This window comes from Salvelinus fontinalis, chromosome 35, assembly GCF_029448725.1.
Source record: "Salvelinus fontinalis isolate EN_2023a chromosome 35, ASM2944872v1, whole genome shotgun sequence".
NCBI classification, from domain to species: domain Eukaryota; kingdom Metazoa; phylum Chordata; class Actinopteri; order Salmoniformes; family Salmonidae; genus Salvelinus; species Salvelinus fontinalis.
In genome coordinates this window covers 40,952,993-40,976,865 of record NC_074699.1, presented here as the reverse complement: position 1 = coordinate 40,976,865, position 23,873 = coordinate 40,952,993, and the positions used below count along the sequence as shown (strand labels likewise).

The 23,873-nt window shown below is 46.8% G+C and overlaps 1 protein-coding gene across 14 annotated transcripts in view; it reads right to left on the bottom strand.

Moving 5' to 3' along the window:
• LOC129834874 (neogenin-like) overlaps positions 1–23,873 on the bottom strand; it is a 249,315-nt gene that overhangs the window by 83,856 nt on the left and 141,586 nt on the right. For all 14 annotated transcript variants that reach the window (XM_055900212.1, XM_055900218.1, XM_055900213.1 and 11 more), the window contains exon 5: positions 19,602–19,738. In XM_055900212.1, the coding sequence (XP_055756187.1) occupies positions 19,602–19,738 (137 nt within the window). The remainder of the gene's footprint in view (positions 1–19,601; positions 19,739–23,873) is intronic.

Below are 23,873 nucleotides of genomic sequence, written 5' to 3'. Positions count from 1 at the left end.
TTCATTGCTGTGTGACGACGAGGGGAAGAGAGTATTCATTGCTGTGTGACGAAGGGGGGGAAGAGAGTATTCATTGCTGTGTGATGACGAAGGGGGGAAGAGAGTATTCATTGCTGTGTGACAAAGGGGGGGAAGAGAGTATTCATTGCTGTGTGACGACGAGGTGAAGAGAGTATTCATTGCTGTGTGACGACGAGGTGAAGAGAGTATTCATTGCTGTGTGACGACGAGGGGAAGAGAGTATTCATTGCTGTGTGACGACGAGGGGAAGAGAGTATTCATTGCTGTGTGACGACGAGGGGAAGAGAGTATTCATTGCTGTGTGACGAAGGGGGGGAAGAGAGTATTCATTGCTGTGTGACGACGAGGGGAAGAGAGTATTCATTGCTGTGTGACGACGAGGGGAAGAGAGTATTCATTGCTGTGTGATGACGAAGGGGGGGAAGAGAGTATTCATTGCTGTGTGATGACGAAGGGGGGGAAGAGAGTATTCATTGCTGTGTGACGAAGGGGGGGAAGAGAGTATTCATTGCTGTGTGACGAAGGGGGGGAAGAGAGTATTCATTGCTGTGTGACGAAGGGGGGGAAGAGAGTATTCATTGCTGTGTGACGAAGGGGGGGAAGAGAGTATTCATTGCTGTGTGACGAAGGGGGGGAACAGAGTATTCATTGCTGTGTGACGAAGGGGGGGGAGAGAGTATTCATTGCTGTGTGACGAAGGGGGGGAAGAGAGTATTCATTGCTGTGTGACGAAGGGGGGGAAGAGAGTATTCATTGCTGTGTGACGAAGGGGGGGAAGAGAGTATTAGTTGCTGTGTGACGACGAGGGGAAGAGAGTATTCGTTGCTGTGTGACGACGAGGGGAAGAGAGTATTCGTTGCTGTGTGACGACGAGGTGAAGAGAGTATTCGTTGCTGTGTGACGACGAGGGGAAGAGAGTATTCGTTGCTGTGTGACGACGAGGGGAAGAGAGTATTCATTGCTGTGTGACGACGAGGGGAAGAGAGTATTCATTGCTGTGTGACGACGAGGGGAAGAGAGTATTCATGGCTGTGTGACGACGAGGGGAAGAGAGTATTCATTGCTGTGTGACGACGAGGGGAAGAGAGTATTCATTGCTGTGTGACGACGAGGGGAAGAGAGTATTCATTGCTGTGTGACGACGAGGGGAAGAGAGTATTCATTGCTGTGTGATGACGAAGGGGGGGAAGAGAGTATTCATTGCTGTGTGATGACGAAGGGGGGGAAGAGAGTATTCATTGCTGTGTGACGAAGGGGGGGAAGAGAGTATTCATTGCTGTGTGACGAAGGGGGGGAAGAGAGTATTCATTGCTGTGTGACGAAGGGGGGGAAGAGAGTATTCATTGCTGTGTGACGAAGGGGGGGAAGAGAGTATTCATTGCTGTGTGACGAAGGGGGGGAACAGAGTATTCATTGCTGTGTGACGAAGGGGGGGGAGAGAGTATTCATTGCTGTGTGACGAAGGGGGGGAAGAGAGTATTCATTGCTGTGTGACGAAGGGGGGGAAGAGAGTATTCATTGCTGTGTGACGAAGGGGGGGAAGAGAGTATTAGTTGCTGTGTGACGACGAGGGGAAGAGAGTATTCGTTGCTGTGTGACGACGAGGGGAAGAGAGTATTCGTTGCTGTGTGACGACGAGGTGAAGAGAGTATTCGTTGCTGTGTGACGACGAGGGGAAGAGAGTATTCGTTGCTGTGTGACGACGAGGGGAAGAGAGTATTCATTGCTGTGTGACGACGAGGGGAAGAGAGTATTCATTGCTGTGTGACGACGAGGGGAAGAGAGTATTCATGGCTGTGTGACGACGAGGGGAAGAGAGTATTCATTGCTGTGTGACGACGAGGGGAAGAGAGTATTCATTGCTGTGTGACGACGAGGGGAAGAGAGTATTCATTGCTGTGTGACGACGAGGGGAAGAGAGTATTCATTGCTGTGTGACGACGAGGGGAAGAGAGTATTCATTGCTGTGTGACGACGAGGGGAAGAGTGTATTCATTGCTGTGTGACGAAGGGGGGGAAGAGAGTATTCATTGCTGTGTGACGAAGGGGGGGGGGGAGAGTATTCATTGCTGTGTGACGAAGGGGGGGGAGAGAGTATTCATTGCTGTGTGACGAAGGGGGGGGAGAGAGTATTCATTGCTGTGTGACGAAGGGGGGAAGAGAGTATCCATTGCTGTGTGACGAAGGGGGGGGAGAGAGTATTCATTGCTGTGTGACGAAGGGGGGAAGAGAGTATTCATTGCTGTGTGACGACGAGGGGAAGAGAGTATTCATTGCTGTGTGACGACGAGGGGAAGAGAGTATTCATTGCTGTGTGACGACGAGGGGAAGAGAGTATTCATTGCTGTGTGACGACGAGGGGAAGAGAGTATTCATTGCTGTGTGACGACGAGGGGAAGAGAGTATTCATTGCTGTGTGACGACGAGGGGAAGAGAGTTTTCATTGCTGTGTGACGACGAGGGGAAGAGAGTATTCATTGCTGTGTGACGACGTGGGGAAGAGAGTATTCATTGCTGTGTGACGACGAGGGGAAGAGAGTATTCATTGCTGTGTGACGACGAGGGGAAGAGAGTATTCATTGCTGTGTGACGACGAGGGGAAGAGAGTATTCATTGCTGTGTGATGAAGGGGGGGAAGAGAGTATTCATTGCTGTGTGACAAAGGGGGGAAGAGAGTATTCATTGCTGTGTGACGAAGGGGGGGAAGAGAGTATTCATTGATGTGTGACGAAGGGGGGGAAGAGAGTATTCATTGCTGTGTGACAAAGGGGGGAAGAGAGTATTCATTGCTGTGTGACGAAGGGGGGGAAGAGAGTATTCATTGCTGTGTGACGAAGGGGGGGAAGAGAGTATTCATTGCTGTGTGACGAAGGGGGGGAAGAGAGTATTCATTGCTGTGTGACGAAGGGGGGGAAGAGAGTATTCACTGCCGTGTGACGAAGGGGGGGAAGAGAGTATGCATTGCTGTGTGACGAAGGGGGGGAAGAGAGTATTCATTGCTGTGTGACGAAGGGGGGGGGGGGGGGGGGAGTATTCATTGCTGTGTGACGAAGGGGGGGGGAGAGAGTATTCATTGCTGTGTGACGAAGGGGGGGGGAGAGAGTATTCATTGCTGTGTGACGAAGGGGGGGAAGAGAGTATTCATTGCTGTGTGACGAAGGGGGGGAAGAGTATTCATTGCTGTGTGACGAAGGGGGGGAAGAGAGTATTCATTGCTGTGTGACGAAGGGGGGGAAGAGAGTATTCATTGCTGTGTGACGAAAGGGGGGAAGAGAGTATTCATTGCTGTGTGACGAAGGGGGGGAAGAGAGTATTCATTGCTGTGTGACGAAGGGGGGGAAGAGAGTATTCATTGCTGTGTGACGAAGGGGGGGGGGGGGGGAGTATTCATTGCTGTGTGACGAAGGGGGGGAACAGAGTATTCATTGCTGTGTGACGAAGGGGGGAAAGAGAGTATTCATTGCTGTGTGACGAAGGGGGGGAAGAGAGTATTCATTGCTGTGTGACGAAGGGGGGGAAGAGAGTATTCATTGCTGTGTGACGAAGGGGGGGAAGAGAGTATTCATTGCTGTGTGACGAAGGGGGGGAACAGAGTATTCATTGCTGTGTGACGAAGGGGGGGAGAGAGTATTCATTGCTGTGTGACGAAGGGGGGGAAGAGAGTATTCATTGCTGTGTGACGACGAGGGGAAGAGAGTATTCATTGCTGTGTGACGACGAGGGGAAGAGAGTATTCATTGCTGTGTGACGACGAGGGGAAGAGAGTATTCATTGCTGTGTGACGAAGGGGGGGGGGGGAGAGTATTCATTGCTGTGTAACGAAGGGGGGGGAGAGAGTATTCATTGCTGTGTGACGACGAGGGGAAGAGAGTATTCATTGCTGTGTGACGAAGGGGGGGGGGAGAGTATTCATTGCTGTGTGACGAAGGGGGGGGAGAGAGTATTCATTGCTGTGTGACGAAGGGGGGGGAGAGAGTATTCATTGCTGTGTGACGAAGGGGGGGAAGAGAGTATCCATTGCTGTGTGACGAAGGGGGGGGAGAGAGTATTTATTGCTGTGTGACGAAGGGGGGGAAGAGAGTATTCATTACTGTGTGACGACGAGGGGAAGAGAGTATTCATTGCTGTGTGACGACGAGGGGAAGAGAGTATTCATTGCTGTGTGACGACGAGGGGAAGAGAGTATTCATTGCTGTGTGACGACGAGGGGAAGAGAGTATTCATTGCTGTGTGACGACGAGGGGAAGAGAGTTTTCATTGCTGTGTGACGACGAGGGGAAGAGAGTATTCATTGCTGTGTGACGACGAGGGGAAGAGAGTATTCATTGCTGTGTGACAAAGGGGGGGAAGAGAGTATTCATTGCTGTGTGACGACGGGGGGGAAGAGAGTATTCATTGCTGTGTGACGACGAGGGGAAGAGAGTATTCATTGCTGTGTGACGACGAGGGGAAAAGAGTATTCATTGCTGTGTGACGACGAGGGGAAGAGAGTATTCATTGCTGTGTGACGACGAGGGGAAGAGAGTATTCATTGCTGTGTGACGACGAGGGGAAGAGAGAATTCATTGCTGTGTGACGACGAGGGGAAGAGAGAATTCATTGCTGTGTGATGACGAGGGGAAGAGAGTATTCATTGCTGTGTGACGAAGGGGGGGAAGAGAGTATTCATTGCTGTGTGACGAAGGGGGGGAAGAGAGTATTCATTGCTGTGTGACGAAGGGGGGGAAGAGAGTATTCATTGCTGTGTGACGAAGGGGGGAAGAGAGTATTCATTGCTGTGTGACGAAGGGGGGGGAAGAGAGTATTCATTGCTGTGTGACGAAGGGGGGGAAGAGAGTATTCATTGCTGTGTGACGACGAGGGGAAGAGAGTATTCATTGCTGTGTGACGACGAGGGGAAGAGACTATTCATTGCTGTGTGACGACGAGGGGAAGAGAGTATTCATTGCTGTGTGATGACGAGGGGAAGAGAGTATTCATTGCTGTGTGATGAAGGGGGGGAAGAGAGTATTCATTGCTGTGTGATGAAGGGGGGGAAGAGAGTATTCATTGCTGTGTGACGACGAGGGGAAGAGAGTATTCATTGCTGTGTGATGACGAGGGGAAGAGAGTATTCATTGCTGTGTGATGACGAGGGGAAGAGAGTATTCATTGCTGTGTGATGACGAGGGGAAGAGAGTAGTCATTGCTGTGTGATGACGAGGGGAAGAGAGTATTCATTGCTGTGTGATGACGAGGGGAAGAGAGTATTCATTGCTGTGTGATGACGAGGGGAAGAGAGTATTCTTTGCTGTGTGATGACGAGGGGAAGAGAGTATTCATTGCTGTGTGATGACGAGGGGAAGAGAGTATTCATTGCTGTGTGATGACGAGGGGAAGAGAGTATTCATTGCTGTGTGAAGAGGGGAAGAAAGTATTCATTGCTGTGTGATGAGGGGGAAGAGAGTATTCATTGCTGTGTGATGAAGGGGAAAGAGATTATTCATTGCTGTGTGACGAAGGGGGGGAACAGAGTATTCATTGCTGTGTGACGAAGGGGGGAAAGAGAGTATTCATTGCTGTGTGACGAAGGGGGGGAAGAGAGTATTCATTGCTGTGTGACGAAGGGGGGGAAGAGAGTATTCATTGCTGTGTGACGAAGGGGGGGAAGAGAGTATTCATTGCTGTGTGACGAAGGGGGGGAACAGAGTATTCATTGCTGTGTGACGAAGGGGGGGAGAGAGTATTCATTGCTGTGTGACGAAGGGGGGGAAGAGAGTATTCATTGCTGTGTGACGACGAGGGGAAGAGAGTATTCATTGCTGTGTGACGACGAGGGGAAGAGAGTATTCATTGCTGTGTGACGACGAGGGGAAGAGAGTATTCATTGCTGTGTGACGAAGGGGGGGGGGGGAGAGTATTCATTGCTGTGTAACGAAGGGGGGGGAGAGAGTATTCATTGCTGTGTGACGACGAGGGGAAGAGAGTATTCATTGCTGTGTGACGAAGGGGGGGGGGAGAGTATTCATTGCTGTGTGACGAAGGGGGGGGAGAGAGTATTCATTGCTGTGTGACGAAGGGGGGGGAGAGAGTATTCATTGCTGTGTGACGAAGGGGGGGAAGAGAGTATCCATTGCTGTGTGACGAAGGGGGGGGAGAGAGTATTTATTGCTGTGTGACGAAGGGGGGGAAGAGAGTATTCATTACTGTGTGACGACGAGGGGAAGAGAGTATTCATTGCTGTGTGACGACGAGGGGAAGAGAGTATTCATTGCTGTGTGACGACGAGGGGAAGAGAGTATTCATTGCTGTGTGACGACGAGGGGAAGAGAGTATTCATTGCTGTGTGACGACGAGGGGAAGAGAGTTTTCATTGCTGTGTGACGACGAGGGGAAGAGAGTATTCATTGCTGTGTGACGACGAGGGGAAGAGAGTATTCATTGCTGTGTGACAAAGGGGGGGAAGAGAGTATTCATTGCTGTGTGACGACGGGGGGGAAGAGAGTATTCATTGCTGTGTGACGACGAGGGGAAGAGAGTATTCATTGCTGTGTGACGACGAGGGGAAGAGAGTATTCATTGCTGTGTGACGACGAGGGGAAGAGAGTATTCATTGCTGTGTGACGACGAGGGGAAGAGAGTATTCATTGCTGTGTGACGACGAGGGGAAGAGAGAATTCATTGCTGTGTGACGAAGGGGGGGAAGAGAGTATTCATTGCTGTGTGACGAAGGGGGGGAAGAGAGTATTCATTGCTGTGTGACGAAGGGGGGGAAGAGAGTATTCATTGCTGTGTGACGAAGGGGGGGAAGAGAGTATTCACTGCTGTGTGACGAAGGGGGGGAAGAGAGTATGCATTGCTGTGTGACGAAGGGGGGGAAGAGAGTATTCATTGCTGTGTGACGAAGGGGGGGGGGGGGGGGGAGTATTCATTGCTGTGTGACGAAGGGGGGGGGAGAGAGTATTCATTGCTGTGTGACGAAGGGGGGGGAGAGAGTATTCATTGCTGTGTGACGAAGGGGGGGAAGAGAGTATTCATTGCTGTGTGACGAAGGGGGGGAAGAGTATTCATTGCTGTGTGACGAAGGGGGGGAAGAGAGTATTCATTGCTGTGTGACGAAGGGGGGGAAGAGAGTATTCATTGCTGTGTGACGAAAGGGGGGAAGAGAGTATTCATTGCTGTGTGACGAAGGGGGGGAAGAGAGTATTCATTGCTGTGTGACGAAGGGGGGGAAGAGAGTATTCATTGCTGTGTGACGAAGGGGGGGGGGGGGGGAGTATTCATTGCTGTGTGACGAAGGGGGGGAACAGAGTATTCATTGCTGTGTGACGAAGGGGGGAAAGAGAGTATTCATTGCTGTGTGACGAAGGGGGGGAAGAGAGTATTCATTGCTGTGTGACGAAGGGGGGGAAGAGAGTATTCATTGCTGTGTGACGAAGGGGGGGAAGAGAGTATTCATTGCTGTGTGACGAAGGGGGGGAACAGAGTATTCATTGCTGTGTGACGAAGGGGGGGAGAGAGTATTCATTGCTGTGTGACGAAGGGGGGGAAGAGAGTATTCATTGCTGTGTGACGACGAGGGGAAGAGAGTATTCATTGCTGTGTGACGACGAGGGGAAGAGAGTATTCATTGCTGTGTGACGACGAGGGGAAGAGAGTATTCATTGCTGTGTGACGAAGGGGGGGGGGGGAGAGTATTCATTGCTGTGTAACGAAGGGGGGGGAGAGAGTATTCATTGCTGTGTGACGACGAGGGGAAGAGAGTATTCATTGCTGTGTGACGAAGGGGGGGGGGAGAGTATTCATTGCTGTGTGACGAAGGGGGGGGAGAGAGTATTCATTGCTGTGTGACGAAGGGGGGGGAGAGAGTATTCATTGCTGTGTGACGAAGGGGGGGAAGAGAGTATCCATTGCTGTGTGACGAAGGGGGGGGAGAGAGTATTTATTGCTGTGTGACGAAGGGGGGGAAGAGAGTATTCATTACTGTGTGACGACGAGGGGAAGAGAGTATTCATTGCTGTGTGACGACGAGGGGAAGAGAGTATTCATTGCTGTGTGACGACGAGGGGAAGAGAGTATTCATTGCTGTGTGACGACGAGGGGAAGAGAGTATTCATTGCTGTGTGACGACGAGGGGAAGAGAGTTTTCATTGCTGTGTGACGACGAGGGGAAGAGAGTATTCATTGCTGTGTGACGACGAGGGGAAGAGAGTATTCATTGCTGTGTGACAAAGGGGGGGAAGAGAGTATTCATTGCTGTGTGACGACGGGGGGGAAGAGAGTATTCATTGCTGTGTGACGACGAGGGGAAGAGAGTATTCATTGCTGTGTGACGACGAGGGGAAAAGAGTATTCATTGCTGTGTGACGACGAGGGGAAGAGAGTATTCATTGCTGTGTGACGACGAGGGGAAGAGAGTATTCATTGCTGTGTGACGACGAGGGGAAGAGAGAATTCATTGCTGTGTGACGACGAGGGGAAGAGAGAATTCATTGCTGTGTGATGACGAGGGGAAGAGAGTATTCATTGCTGTGTGACGAAGGGGGGGAAGAGAGTATTCATTGCTGTGTGACGAAGGGGGGGAAGAGAGTATTCATTGCTGTGTGACGAAGGGGGGGAAGAGAGTATTCATTGCTGTGTGACGAAGGGGGGAAGAGAGTATTCATTGCTGTGTGACGAAGGGGGGGGAAGAGAGTATTCATTGCTGTGTGACGAAGGGGGGGAAGAGAGTATTCATTGCTGTGTGACGACGAGGGGAAGAGAGTATTCATTGCTGTGTGACGACGAGGGGAAGAGACTATTCATTGCTGTGTGACGACGAGGGGAAGAGAGTATTCATTGCTGTGTGATGACGAGGGGAAGAGAGTATTCATTGCTGTGTGATGAAGGGGGGGAAGAGAGTATTCATTGCTGTGTGATGAAGGGGGGGAAGAGAGTATTCATTGCTGTGTGACGACGAGGGGAAGAGAGTATTCATTGCTGTGTGATGACGAGGGGAAGAGAGTATTCATTGCTGTGTGATGACGAGGGGAAGAGAGTATTCATTGCTGTGTGATGACGAGGGGAAGAGAGTAGTCATTGCTGTGTGATGACGAGGGGAAGAGAGTATTCATTGCTGTGTGATGACGAGGGGAAGAGAGTATTCATTGCTGTGTGATGACGAGGGGAAGAGAGTATTCTTTGCTGTGTGATGACGAGGGGAAGAGAGTATTCATTGCTGTGTGATGACGAGGGGAAGAGAGTATTCATTGCTGTGTGATGACGAGGGGAAGAGAGTATTCATTGCTGTGTGAAGAGGGGAAGAAAGTATTCATTGCTGTGTGATGAGGGGGAAGAGAGTATTCATTGCTGTGTGATGAAGGGGAAAGAGATTATTCATTGCTGTGTGACGAAGGGGGGGAACAGAGTATTCATTGCTGTGTGACGAAGGGGGGAAAGAGAGTATTCATTGCTGTGTGACGAAGGGGGGGAAGAGAGTATTCATTGCTGTGTGACGAAGGGGGGGAAGAGAGTATTCATTGCTGTGTGACGAAGGGGGGGAAGAGAGTATTCATTGCTGTGTGACGAAGGGGGGGAACAGAGTATTCATTGCTGTGTGACGAAGGGGGGGAGAGAGTATTCATTGCTGTGTGACGAAGGGGGGGAAGAGAGTATTCATTGCTGTGTGACGACGAGGGGAAGAGAGTATTCATTGCTGTGTGACGACGAGGGGAAGAGAGTATTCATTGCTGTGTGACGACGAGGGGAAGAGAGTATTCATTGCTGTGTGACGAAGGGGGGGGGGGGGAGAGTATTCATTGCTGTGTAACGAAGGGGGGGGAGAGAGTATTCATTGCTGTGTGACGACGAGGGGAAGAGAGTATTCATTGCTGTGTGACGAAGGGGGGGGGGAGAGTATTCATTGCTGTGTGACGAAGGGGGGGGAGAGAGTATTCATTGCTGTGTGACGAAGGGGGGGGAGAGAGTATTCATTGCTGTGTGACGAAGGGGGGGAAGAGAGTATCCATTGCTGTGTGACGAAGGGGGGGGAGAGAGTATTTATTGCTGTGTGACGAAGGGGGGGAAGAGAGTATTCATTACTGTGTGACGACGAGGGGAAGAGAGTATTCATTGCTGTGTGACGACGAGGGGAAGAGAGTATTCATTGCTGTGTGACGACGAGGGGAAGAGAGTATTCATTGCTGTGTGACGACGAGGGGAAGAGAGTATTCATTGCTGTGTGACGACGAGGGGAAGAGAGTTTTCATTGCTGTGTGACGACGAGGGGAAGAGAGTATTCATTGCTGTGTGACGACGAGGGGAAGAGAGTATTCATTGCTGTGTGACAAAGGGGGGGAAGAGAGTATTCATTGCTGTGTGACGACGGGGGGGAAGAGAGTATTCATTGCTGTGTGACGACGAGGGGAAGAGAGTATTCATTGCTGTGTGACGACGAGGGGAAGAGAGTATTCATTGCTGTGTGACGACGAGGGGAAGAGAGTATTCATTGCTGTGTGACGACGAGGGGAAGAGAGTATTCATTGCTGTGTGACGACGAGGGGAAGAGAGAATTCATTGCTGTGTGACGACGAGGGGAAGAGAGAATTCATTGCTGTGTGATGACGAGGGGAAGAGAGTATTCATTGCTGTGTGACGAAGGGGGGGAAGAGAGTATTCATTGCTGTGTGACGAAGGGGGGGAAGAGAGTATTCATTGCTGTGTGACGAAGGGGGGGAAGAGAGTATTCATTGCTGTGTGACGAAGGGGGGGAAGAGAGTATTCATTGCTGTGTGACGAAGGGGGGGGAAGAGAGTATTCATTGCTGTGTGACGAAGGGGGGGAAGAGAGTATTCATTGCTGTGTGACGACGAGGGGAAGAGAGTATTCATTGCTGTGTGACGACGAGGGGAAGAGACTATTCATTGCTGTGTGACGACGAGGGGAAGAGAGTATTCATTGCTGTGTGATGAAGGGGGGGAAGAGAGTATTCATTGCTGTGTGATGACGAGGGGAAGAGAGTATTCATTGCTGTGTGATGAAGGGGGGGAAGAGAGTATTCATTGCTGTGTGATGAAGGGGGGGAAGAGAGTATTCATTGCTGTGTGACGACGAGGGGAAGAGAGTATTCATTGCTGTGTGATGACGAGGGGAAGAGAGTATTCATTGCTGTGTGATGACGAGGGGAAGAGAGTATTCATTGCTGTGTGATGACGAGGGGAAGAGAGTAGTCATTGCTGTGTGATGACGAGGGGAAGAGAGTATTCATTGCTGTGTGATGACGAGGGGAAGAGAGTATTCATTGCTGTGTGATGACGAGGGGAAGAGAGTATTCTTTGCTGTGTGATGACGAGGGGAAGAGAGTATTCATTGCTGTGTGATGACGAGGGGAAGAGAGTATTCATTGCTGTGTGATGACGAGGGGAAGAGAGTATTCATTGCTGTGTGAAGAGGGGAAGAAAGTATTCATTGCTGTGTGATGAGGGGGAAGAGAGTATTCATTGCTGTGTGATGAAGGGGAAAGAGATTATTCATTGCTGTGTGATAAAGTCAAAATGTTCTCTGTGTGTGAGTTATTGTTGGTTTGCCTGTCTGTATGTCTTAATGTGTGTGTGTGTCAGTGTGCTGCAGTGTGTGTTATGCCGCAGTGTGCGTCTGTTGCAGTATCTGTGTGTGTCCCTGAGCAGTGTGGGGACCCCCTGGTAAGGTGTTCTGGTGGCAGGTCCTGGTGGAGGCTGGGACCCTGTGGTGCTCATTATCTCTGGCAGAGAAAGATATCCCCCTCTCCCTCATTCTCCTCCCTCCCTGAGCTGACGTACACCATTTCCTCTAACTGGAGTTCAGATAAATGGAACCTATTGGACTGAGCAATGAGCACAAGTTGACTAAATATACCAATAAAGCTTATGGGGACTGGGAGCTGCCAGGAGACTAGGGACATGTGGTGGTGTGTGTGTGTGTGTGTGTGTGTATTACATGGGCATTTGCGTGTGCAGGCCGGGGGGATTTACTCGAGGGGATGCGTTTGTTCGTGTGTGTGTGTGTGTGTGTGTGTGTGTGTGTGTGTGTGTGTGTGTGTGTGTGTGTGTGTGTGTGTGTGTGTGTGTGTGTGTGTGTGTGTGAGCTGAGGTTAGCGGAGGAGGAATGGTATTCACACCTAAGAACACCATCCTGGTTTACAATAGAGACCAGATTGCACAGAGCACTGCAATTACAGCACTATAAGACTACATGGTGACTGATTCCATCCACCTTCTCCCTGCCTGCTACCCGTTTAGCTGGAGGACTAAAATACACAAACAGACATTTCTGACATTTACAACTGATCAATGATGTTCATGCTTTAATGTTCTGTACATCAATCTCATTGTGTGAAGCCTTTATGCAACGTCTCTGCATTGTAATGTAATAATAGATTGTCTAAATCCATCATGTTCTATTTGATTCTATTCCCTTCTAGAATCATCTCTCCCTATATCCCTGTCCAGACTTAGAGTGTGACAAGAACACTTCTAACACACCAATCCCACTGAAAGTCAGTAAGTCACACTCCCTCTCGGATAGAAACAGGCTCGCCAGAGATAAAACCCAGTGCTCTCCAGACTCCACAGTAAATGGATGTAGCATCAAAGTGAACCAAGAGCCTCTCTCTCTCTCCATCCATTCTGCCAGGCAGTCAGAGAAACTGCAGGGCCAATTCTCACAGGGAGCTCAAATTATTTTCTTCAGCAGCTAGATTAGTAATAGTAGTAGAAGCTTTATTGCTTTCCTTTCCCGGGTCGGACTGCAGTTTAGTTATTTAGGAGGACAGTGGAAGGTCATACATCTTTACTGTCAGTTTGTAACACAAAGCCCTCTATGGCTTCCCAATAGGCTTTTTGGAGGAGTAAGTGAAGGAGAGAGTTTAGCAACATACTGTGCTTTGAACAGAGCTGCGTTCAGGATGATGATAGTTTTGTGAACCTGTGTTAACCTGAACCAGTGGTGGTGTATTGGGGTCCCACAACACAGCCTCAAATCTAGACATGGCGGTCTACAGGTGGAATACAATGTTTTAAACTGTTAAAGCTAGAATCATTCAATGAAACAAAGCGTAACCACTCAAATAAATGTAATCACTCAAATTCTTAGAGCTATAGATGAAAGAACTGACCATCTATGATATCAAAATGATAGTTAACCAAATTGAGGCTACAGTGTTGGTTTACAAACATAGGCGTAAAAAACAAGCTTCTATGTAGGGTTTTGATGGGGTACGACTGTTGAACTAAGCTAATAAGTCATTTATAAGTTACATTCTTAAAGAATCAATGGACATACATCATTCATTTATAAGTCCAAAAATGTCTATAGAAACTAAGGATTCTAGCTGCAAAGGATTTGGCCTTGTATGCTGGTCAACACCAAAGCATTTAGGTCGAAGATCAAAACATTGCAATCCTGAACGCACCCTCAGTACAAGGGCATCTACAGTAAGCATAGTTAGCACTCAAGCCATTATAATTCTGACTATGATACAAGGCAGGCACAAAGACAAAAGACCGTTAACTTGGATTGCATAGCTACATTACACAACATATGTTTGAGTGAGGATCCATCGCTCTTCTTTACTTATCTGGATTAGAGGGTTTTACACACCAAACAAACGTTTTGGGAGAGTCCGATGGTCCTCTTTTGATTAGCTTAGCCCCTAGCCATATTTAGCTTTATGACTCCAATAAAACCTCCAGCCTGGCCAGTGAGGCTTGTACTCTACCCGGAGGGGGGAACGGAGCATGGGCTTGAGCTAATTAGCTCTCCTGTTCTTTTCACGATAACGGCTTTAGTCTAAATCCCGAACAAAACAAACAGTGAGGGAAGAATAAGGCGGCGGTGGTCAGAAGCTTGATCATTGTTTTCCCAGCGCCTGGGCCAACATACAGCAGCAGCAAGGAATGCATTCTGGGTAATAACCACAGAGGTCAGTCCTGGGACGTCTAACACCCACCGCCTTTTAGGATAGTCCATGAACAACATGGCCCAAAGTAAAGCTAGAAGCTGGTAGAACTGACAAAAGATTGGACGGCTTCGCTTCTGAATGTAGTTCGTTCTCGCTGGTATTTCCTTCAAACAGTTACAAGTCAAAAGACCAGACTCCTAAAAAAACAGAAGCCAAGGCCCCTGTTCTAATACTCTGACAATATCCTTCCTGCCAACCTTATTCCTTAAAGTAATCAATGATCTGACATTAACGGTTGGTATCTCTGATGGAACCCTTCCCTCCTTCCATCAAGGGACAGACGTGTTTTTCTAGGTATTGGAACAGGGCCCTGTAGCTGGTCAATTGACTCAACCCTACCTGTACTCTGGGGGGGGCTGTAATATTTACACCATGTCTGTGTATATATTCAGCATTACAACTTGATATTGTCCATGACCCTGACGTCTAGCATCTGAGTCAATGTTTTGTCTTTATGCTATAAAGTATGTGACCTTACTTTTCACACCAATTCATCAGATCTTGCTACCTCACTGCTCTAGTCAAAATCATTTAGTACTCATTTAGTACTTAGCTAGCTATCACAATGTACATGTTTCCTATAGTTTCTTCCAAGTGTGATACTGCTTTCCATACAAGCCATTGTAAACACAATAGTCATTGAGACTGATTGTATTCTTTGTGTTTCTTAGGAGATACAGTAATACTATCCCTCCAACATGAGAGCAACTATGTTGGCCTAGCGCTGTTCTTTTAAAAGAGATACTTCGGGATTTTGGCAATAAGGCCCTTTATCTACTTTCCCAGTCAGATGAAGAACTCCTGGATGCCATCTTTATGTATCTGTGTCCAGTATGAAGGAAGTTAAAGGTACAGTTGAAGTTTACATAAACTGACGTTAAACATATTTGGCTAAGATGTTTCACAATTCCCGACATTTAATCCTAGTAAAAATTCCCTGTCTTAGGTCAGTTAGGATCACCACTTTATTTTAAGAATGTGAAATGTCAGAATAATAATAAGAGAGAATGATTTATTTCAGCTTTTAGTTCTTTCATCACATTCCCAGTGAGTCAGAAGTTTACATACATTCAATTCGTATTTGGTAGCATTGCCTTCAAATGGTTTAACTTGGGTCAAACGTTTCAGGTTGCTTTCCACAAGCTTCCCACAATAAGTTGGGTGAATTTTGGCCCCTTCCTCCTGACAGAGCTGGTGTAACAGTCAGGTTTGTAGGCCTCCTCGCCAGCAAATGCTTTTTCAGTTCTGCCCACACATTTTCTATAGGATTGAGGTCAGGGCTTTGTCATGGCCAATCCAATACCTCGACTTTGTTGTCCTTAAGCAATTTTGCAAGTATGCTTGGAGTCATTGTCCATTTGGAAGACCCATTCGCAACCAAGCTTTAACTTCTTGACTGATGTCTTGAGATGTTGCTTCAATATATCCACATAATTTTCCTCCCTCATGATGCCATCTATTTGTGAAGGGCACCAGTCCCTCCTGCAGCAAAGCACCCCCACAACATGATGCTGCCACCCCCCCCATGCTTCACGGTTGGGATAGTGTTCTTCGGCTTGCAAGCCTCCCCCTTTTTCCGGCTAACATAACGATGGTCATTATGGCCAAACAGTTCTATTAATGTTTCATCAGACTGTACTTTTTGGAGAAATGTCCTCTGATCTTTGTCCCCATGTGCAGTTGCAAACCGTAGTCTGGCTTTTTTATGGCGGTTTTGGAGCAGTGGCTTCTTCCTTGCTGAGCGGCCTTTCAGGTTATGTCGATATAGGACTAATTTTACTGTGGATATAGATACTTTTGTACCTGTTTCCTCCAGGATTGATTTGTACTTTTCGCACCAAAGTAAGTTCATCTCTAGAAGATAGACCGCGTCTCCTTCCTGAGCGGTATGATGGCTGCATGGTCCCATGGTGTTTATACTCGCGTACTATAGCTTGTACAGACGAATGTGGTACATCAGGCGTTTGGAAATTGCTCCCAAGGATGAACCAGACTTGTGGTCTACAATTTTTTGGCTGATTTCTCTTGATTTTCCCATGATCAAGCAAAAGAGGCACTGAGTTTGAAGGTAGGCCTTGAAATACATCCACAGGTACACCTCCAATTGACTCAAATTATGTCAATTAGCCTATCAGAAGCTTCTAAAGCCATGACATCATTTTCTGGAATTTTCCAAGCTGTTTAAAGGTACAGTCAACTTAGTGTATGTAAACTTCTGACCCACTGGAATTGTGATACAGTGAATTATAAGTGAAATTATCTGTCTGTAAACAATTGATGGAACAATTACTTGTGTCATGCACAAAGTAGATGTCCTAACCGACTTGCCAAAACTATAGTTTGTTAATTAACAAGAAATTTGTGGAGTGGATGAAAAACGAGTTTAAATTACTCCAACCTAAGTGTATGTAAACTTCCAACTTCAACTGTAGTTTCTCAAGCCAATGCTAACTAGCGTTAGCACAATAACTGGATGTCTACAGGAAAGTAATTGCGCTAACACTAGCAAACTCCAAACTGCAGGCAGAAACATCAAAATTGTATCCACAAGTTCATCTGACTGTAGATAAATTGACTCATTAACAACATCCTGAAACTATCCCTTTAATACAGTCACTACTAGACATAAGTTTTTGTTAATTAAGTGATGAAATGTGCTAAACCACCAGGGTTAATAGGGGAATTAGATTTGGTTGCTGTGAAGAGAGCAAACAGGGAAAAAACTAGGCATGCTTCCCATGGCTAAATCAATTATGGTCCATGTTCAAGTTTAATATACATCCTTAACATGGCAACAAGCAATTAAATGTATCCGCTGGGGGACCACTTAGTAGAGTGCATTGAAATAGAACTGTAATGTTTAAACTGTCTAACTGAGCCAGAGGTACAGTAGAGGAGATGTCTTGGAGCTATGTGCGGTTTTCCGTTGCATAAAGGTAATGTGCAACTTGAAGAATTCCTGACAAATGTGGTACAATTATTTTCTTGACATTAGGGAGCCTCTGTGGCTCTACCTTCTTATAAACCTAGATAAGAGCTATTCTAGCTTTTTAGAAGCTCGCCATTGGTTAGCAGAGAAAACCGTCCAATCACGATTCAAAATGGCCAAACTGAATAACACTCGTCACACACTGGCGAGTGAATAACACTCGTCACACACTGGCGAGTGCTGAGTTCATGCCAGAGCCCTAGTGGGGCTTCGCTGTCACACACAGAACAAACAGACTGGAACATGGAGAGATGCTTTCTGTCTAACAGACCATCTCACATGACAACACACACACAGGCACAGTATGAGCATCTACACGGGCAGACACTCATGCACCCCCCCCCCCCCCCATCCACACTCTCGTTCACGATCCCCAAATCCCATAATGCAGTGAAAAGGGGTGTTTCCTTCCCCGTGTCCGTGCCCAAAATAGCTCATGGAACATTTATTTTACTTCCTGAAAATGCCAGGTTGATGACGTTGGGGCGACCGACTGGGAGAGATCAGGAAGGCAATATGTCACAGTTAAAACACCCAGAGATTCTTATCAGACTCCCCCTGCCTCAGCTCTAAAGGGCCATTTACAGCCACTATTCTGGACTGTGGGACAAAACATCAAGTCTCATCTTCTAGTTTCCCATCTCAATCTATTTCTACATTAGAGGAAATATCTCACACCCCACTGAGCTAGCTCCAAGCTCAAATATAAATATTCCCTCTGTACAGGCAGGCTATTAAACCTTTACTGGACCCAGGCTTGTCCTGCCTATGAAGAGCACATGGAACGAACACGGCAGGCACACATTTCCACCACCCAGAATCTCTCGCACGCGTTACCTAACATATAGAAATGCATTAAGGAACTCACAGACAAATACACACACATTTCAGTCCTGGAGAAAGGACCATTTAAAACCAAGAACCCTCAACCCAGGCCTCCGCAGTGCAACAATGGCACAGGCCCTGTAATTAAAACCTGCTGCGTCCTCTGGCCTCATTTATTGTCTTGCCAGCTCCAATAAAGGGGGAGACATTGCAGCGCAGCCACACAGCCTGGTCCCTCCACCCTGGCAGAGAGGGCCCCTGGAGCCATTACACACACTCTCTTGTGTGACTATGAGCGTGTGTGTGAGAGACAGTGTGTTTGGCACGCGCGTGACCTGTGCGCGTGTTGCGCGGGACCGCCCCCATTGGTCCGTGGGAATGCAGTGAAGTGAGGCCTAGTGAGACTAGGTGAGACAGACTAGACTGTACAGTATCTGCCATGTCAAACTAAAGCCATGGGACTGTTGTTTCAGGAGTTCTAGCCATCTTTAAAAATGAGTGACAAGCAACTCCACTGATTCAGAATAGATTTTGAGTAAACAACAGCAAAGCAACAACACTTGAAAACTTTTTTCAAAGTTCTAGGTTCACAGCTTGGAAATCAAACCAAACTATGGGTTGGCGTGGAGAGTGGAGAATACATCCTGTCTTGTTTTGATTCAGAGTGATGTGTGTGTGTGTCCGCACGATCCCCTTAAGCAAAGCAGCCAACCGCAGTCCTCAAACTGTTCAACTCAATTCAACAGACAAGCAACAGCTGCCTGTAGGGCCCCTCAATCATTCTGCAGCAGAAACCACCACACTAATCATGACAAAGTCTTCCATTGGGTCACATCAACGTTTGGTTTATTTCTCGGAAACAAATATGTACAGAAACCTGCCACAAAGCCTACATCACATTCATTTGGGTGAAAAGGCTTTAGGTCTTTCGAAAGAGAGACTTTTTATTCTAGAAATATCCATCAATTGTGCCCTACACATGTGTATCCATGTCCTTCAAAATAAAAACCCTTTTCCTGAGGCAGCCAATTGAGCATTTATTTTGTCCAATTGTCAGGAGAACCAATTAATGTCACACTTTACCGGTGCTTCTGCACAACATGCCAACACAATTGAGACATTTTAGCAGGCGCTCTCATCCAGAGTGACTTCCAGTAGTGAGTACATACATTTACCTACTGGTCCCCCGTGGGAATCGAACCCACAACCCTGGCAAGCGACATGCTCTACCAACTGAGCCACACAGGATGTTGTGGAGGAAGATGAGAAATGAATAGAAATAAGGAAGTGTGTAGCCATTATATTTCTGTAACACTTTGGGATAAATACAGGGGATATGAGATTAACACTTCCTAGTCACATCAACACAGAGAACAGGAGAAGAAAATAAACAGGGGGGTTGATTTCACGTCATCTACGGTTCAACTACCTACTTACTATCTACATTGTACTGCAACAGGCTATTCTGATGGGTGGTTTTGATACAATGCTACATGGAATGCACGCTTAATGCATGTAATGGTGTGGTGTCTATCTACAGTATATTGATGATACCCTATCAAGAGCTGACCAATAGTGTGTGTCCTGGGGAAAGTTTCACTCTGGGTGTTCGGGTGCTAAATTATATAGATATCGTAGGTGGCTATTCAAATTTGACACTCAAAAGACCCATTTGGATCAAAACCATTTGTAAACTGATAACGGTATGTGACAGATCGTTTAAGTGTGTGAAACACACTGTATCAGATGAGGCTTTTTCCAGGCTAGTACTCCATGAAAAGTGATGTGTGTTTGACTTCATCAGTGCAGTACCTTGTACAGTGAGCTCTGCCTTGGCCTCGATAGTGTTGTTAGTGATGTCTGCCATACAGCTGTAGACGCCTGCATCCTCCTCAGTCAGGTTGTAGATCAACAGACTGCCTCCTCCCACCAACTCCAACTTCCCCTCACTGCCAGACAAAAGAACAGAGAGGTGGGAAAATTAGAATTCACTTGTAGATTTCAGGAGGTAAATCAGCAGAGATTTGACAACTGTTTCAGCTAGCGCCTTCCTCAGTGTGAGTGAGGAACGGCTGAGTGAGGAACGGCTGAGCAGCATGATTATCGTTCACGAGCTGGCGTCCTCGTTTCACGTGTGATTCACAAGTTGCCACAATATATTACAGCTCTGTATGCGAGTCCTCTGCTTTTTATGCCATCATAATACAGGGCCTTCACAAAGCAGTCACACCCCTTGATTTATTCCACATTTGATTATTTTACAGCCTGAATTCAACATGGATTAAATACTCATCTACACCCAATAATGACTAAGTGAAAACATGTTTAGACATTGTTACAAATTTATTGAAAATGAAATACAAAAATATTTAATTCACATAAATATTCACACCCCCGAATCAATACTTTTGTAGTATCACCTTCGGCAGCGATTACAGCTGTGAGTCTTTTTGGGTAAGTCTCTAAGAGATTTCCACACCTGGATTGTGCAACATTTGCCCATTATTCTTTTCAAAAATCCTTCAAGCTCTGTCAAGTTGATTGTTGATCTTGGCTAGACAGCCATTTTCAAGTATTGCCATAGATTTTAAAGCCGATTGAAGTAAAAACTGTAACTAGACCACTCATGAACATTCAATGTTGTCTTGGTAAGCAACTTGTGCAAATTTGACCTTGTGTAAAAATGTAAAAAAGCAGAGAAATTCACCTTTCAGCAGGACGATAACCTAAAACACATCTACCAATTGGTACCCTTCTTTGCGAGGCATTGAAAACCTCCCCTAGACTTTGTGGTTGAATATGTGCTTTAAATTCACTACTCTATTGAGGAACCTAATAGATAGTTGTATGTGTGGGGTACAGAGATGGGGAAGTCATTCAAAAATCATGTTAACCACTATTATTGAACACATACATGTTCAATGCAATATATTATCTGATTTGTTCAGCACATTTATATTCCTGAACGTTTTTAGGTTTGCCATAACAAAGTGGTTGAATACTTTTTGACTCAAGATATTTCAGCTTTGGGGGGGGGGAATTGTACTTTCACATTATGGGGAATTGTGTCTGAATACTTTCTGAAGGCACTGTAGATGATTACTTGAGTTATCTTGTGTTCAGCTAAAATGTGTGATTGTAATTCAAGAGCATGAACGGTGACCCGCCCACTAAAATACTGTTGATGACCCAGCACCAAGACATTCACACTAAGATGGTAACAGAGATAACCTCATCTCATTGGCTCCTCGACAACTGAATGGTATGAAGAACCCAATACTAGGTGGAAGCATCAATGAATTTCCTCAGGCCTGGGAGATTTGGTTACATGTGCATCCAAAATAACCCCTTTTCCCAACCTAAAGCAGCATCTCATCTTCCAACAAACCCAGTGACCTTCATCTTAAAGAGCTTGTCCTTTGAACTGCTCAATATTCCAGGAGGGTAGCAGGCCTCCGACAACAGTGTTGATTTAACGTGTGATGCAGAGGAAGAGGAAGAAATCAATAGGTTATGAAGGAGAGCACTGGTGAGATTGTGTGTGTGTGTGTGTGTGTGTGTGTGTGTGTGTGTGTGTGTGTGTGTGTGTGTGTGAGAGAGAGATACAGTAGGGAGAGAGAGGTACAGTAGGGAGAGAGAGGTACAGTAGGGAGAGAGTGATAGTAGAGAAAATAGCCCTTGGCGGTACCAGGAAACAGAGGGGAGGCAGAGATCGTAGAAATGCAAACTGCAGAACCCACCGTCTGCCGGCCATCGATTTGGCTTTAAACTCCTGACTAGCTGGGATTTCCACCGCAGCGTGCACCTTTCCTGTGCTCTTTTTCACTCCCTCTCCCTCCCCACCACTTTGCCCTGCCTGGAATGGCTGCTTACAGCACCCTGGGTCAACTGATTGGCTGCTTACAGCACCCTGGGCCATCTGCTGTGTAACAGAGCTGTTTGTTGGACTGGGCCTCTACCTGCTGTCTGGATGACATCACACTGCTGACTGAGGGAAAGATGTGGCTTGTTCAGAGCACAATTCCAATGATCTTCACACCGCCTGTATTGACTATGGATTGACTGTTGGTGAGGTCAAACGCATGATTGAACCCATTCATATATTTTGATAAGATTAGTGGAACTGCCCCAGCGGAAAGTTTTGAATGAACACTTGTGAAATAACACACACGGCAGTAAGTGAATATTATGTTGGTCCCAGTGTGACAACAGCCTCTTGTTTAGAGTGTGAGTGCTATTCACTGAGACGTTCCCAGAGGTGAATGGCTGGTTGGCTGGTGGTGCAGTCGACTGCCCTATGGTGCGCAACCAACTAGGCAGTGTAGCCTACAGGACGGGAGTTCCACACAGCAGTCCAGACACAACCACAGATTGTATAAGAGAGGGGAACACTAGCTGCAGTCAGGGCCTCCAACACCTCCCACCTCTTCATGGAAAAACAGACAGAACATCAGAACAGTAACTCATAAAGGAGTATTTTGTCTTCTCCCCAGGTCCTGAGACCGCTTTATGAAACAAGCCACAAATACCTTGCTCTAGCTTGCTTCTCTTACAACAGTGGCTTCTCTCCCTTCTTCTCAGGGCCGCCAAAATGTTGTCCATGTTCTTTTAGTAGGTGTAGGAGTTGGGGCCATTCAAAAGACACAGTGTGGAACTGAACAGATCAATAGGACTCCTTTAGTCCTTTTAGAACAGTCGCTGGGCTCCATTGAAGGCCTTCGCTCCACCAGGGCGTCTACACTCATTGACAGTGGCATTGTGACACAGTGAGGTGCAGGTATTGAAGACGTCAATACCTTTTCACTACATTCAGAAGGCTACGTAGGAAAGCCACATAGTCTCTCCACGCTTTATAAGAATGAGATCTTAAAATGACTACAGTTTAAGACGTCACCACTCCCACCTTTCAGTCAATTAGGAAAGATTGTAAGTCAATTGAAAGGGTTGAATCAGTAACATGGGAAGCAATATGGCCCAGCTCCATTGTCGTGGCTAATTCCTCCCTATGCTGTATTCAAATCCGAGCCGAAGCTGTTGTGACCGTGAGATATGCCACATCACCGTGGTAACAGGGACCCTTCAGTGGAAGAGGCAGGAGCCTGGGCTTAATTAAACATGCATTACACAGTCCTCACCTACAAAGGGCTTTTTAATTAGCTCCAAATTTACACTGTCACTTAGCATCCGTTCGCCGCCGCCACGAGGACGCCAGACACGCTATCGGAGAACGGTATTGAGTGCTAGGTGAGATGTCGCAGGTATCGGTTGATATGGCGCTAATTGGGCTTGCGCTTTGTGTTAGCTAATGCAAGCTAGAGATATGGTACTATTGTCATTTTCACCTGGCAGAGAGAGCCGCGTCACTGGCGTGCTTGGAAGTGTTGATGTACTGATGAAGCATGTCTGGCTGCAAGGATGTACAGCTGGGTCGTCAGGTGGCTACATAACATATGGATGTACAGCTGGGTCGTCAGGTGGCTACATAACATATGGATGTACAGCTGGGTCGTCAGGTTGCTACATAACATATGGATGTACAGCTGGGTCGTCAGGTTGCTACATAACATATGGATGTACAGCTGGGTCGTCAGGTGGCTACATAACATATGGATGTACAGCTGGGTCGTCAGGTGGCTACATAACATATGGATGTACAGCTGGGTCGTCAGGTGGCTACTAGAGGTCGACCGATTATGATTTTCAACGCCGATACCGATTATTGGAGGAACAAAAATAGCCGATACCGATTAAATCGGACGATTTTTTAAAATTTATTTGTAATAATGACAATTACAACAATACTGAATGAGCACTTATTTGAACTTAATATAATACATCAATAAAATCAATTTAGCCTCAAATAAATAATCAAACATGTTCAATTTGGTTTAAATAATGCAAAAACGCCATGTAAAAAAGCTAACGTTTAAGTTCCTTGCTCAGAACATGAGAACATATGAAAGCTGGTGGTTCCTTTTAACATGAGTCTTCAATATTCCCAGGTAAGAAGTTTTAGTTTGTAGTTATTATAGGAATAATAGGACTATTTCTCTCTATACGATTTGTATTTCATATACCTTTGAC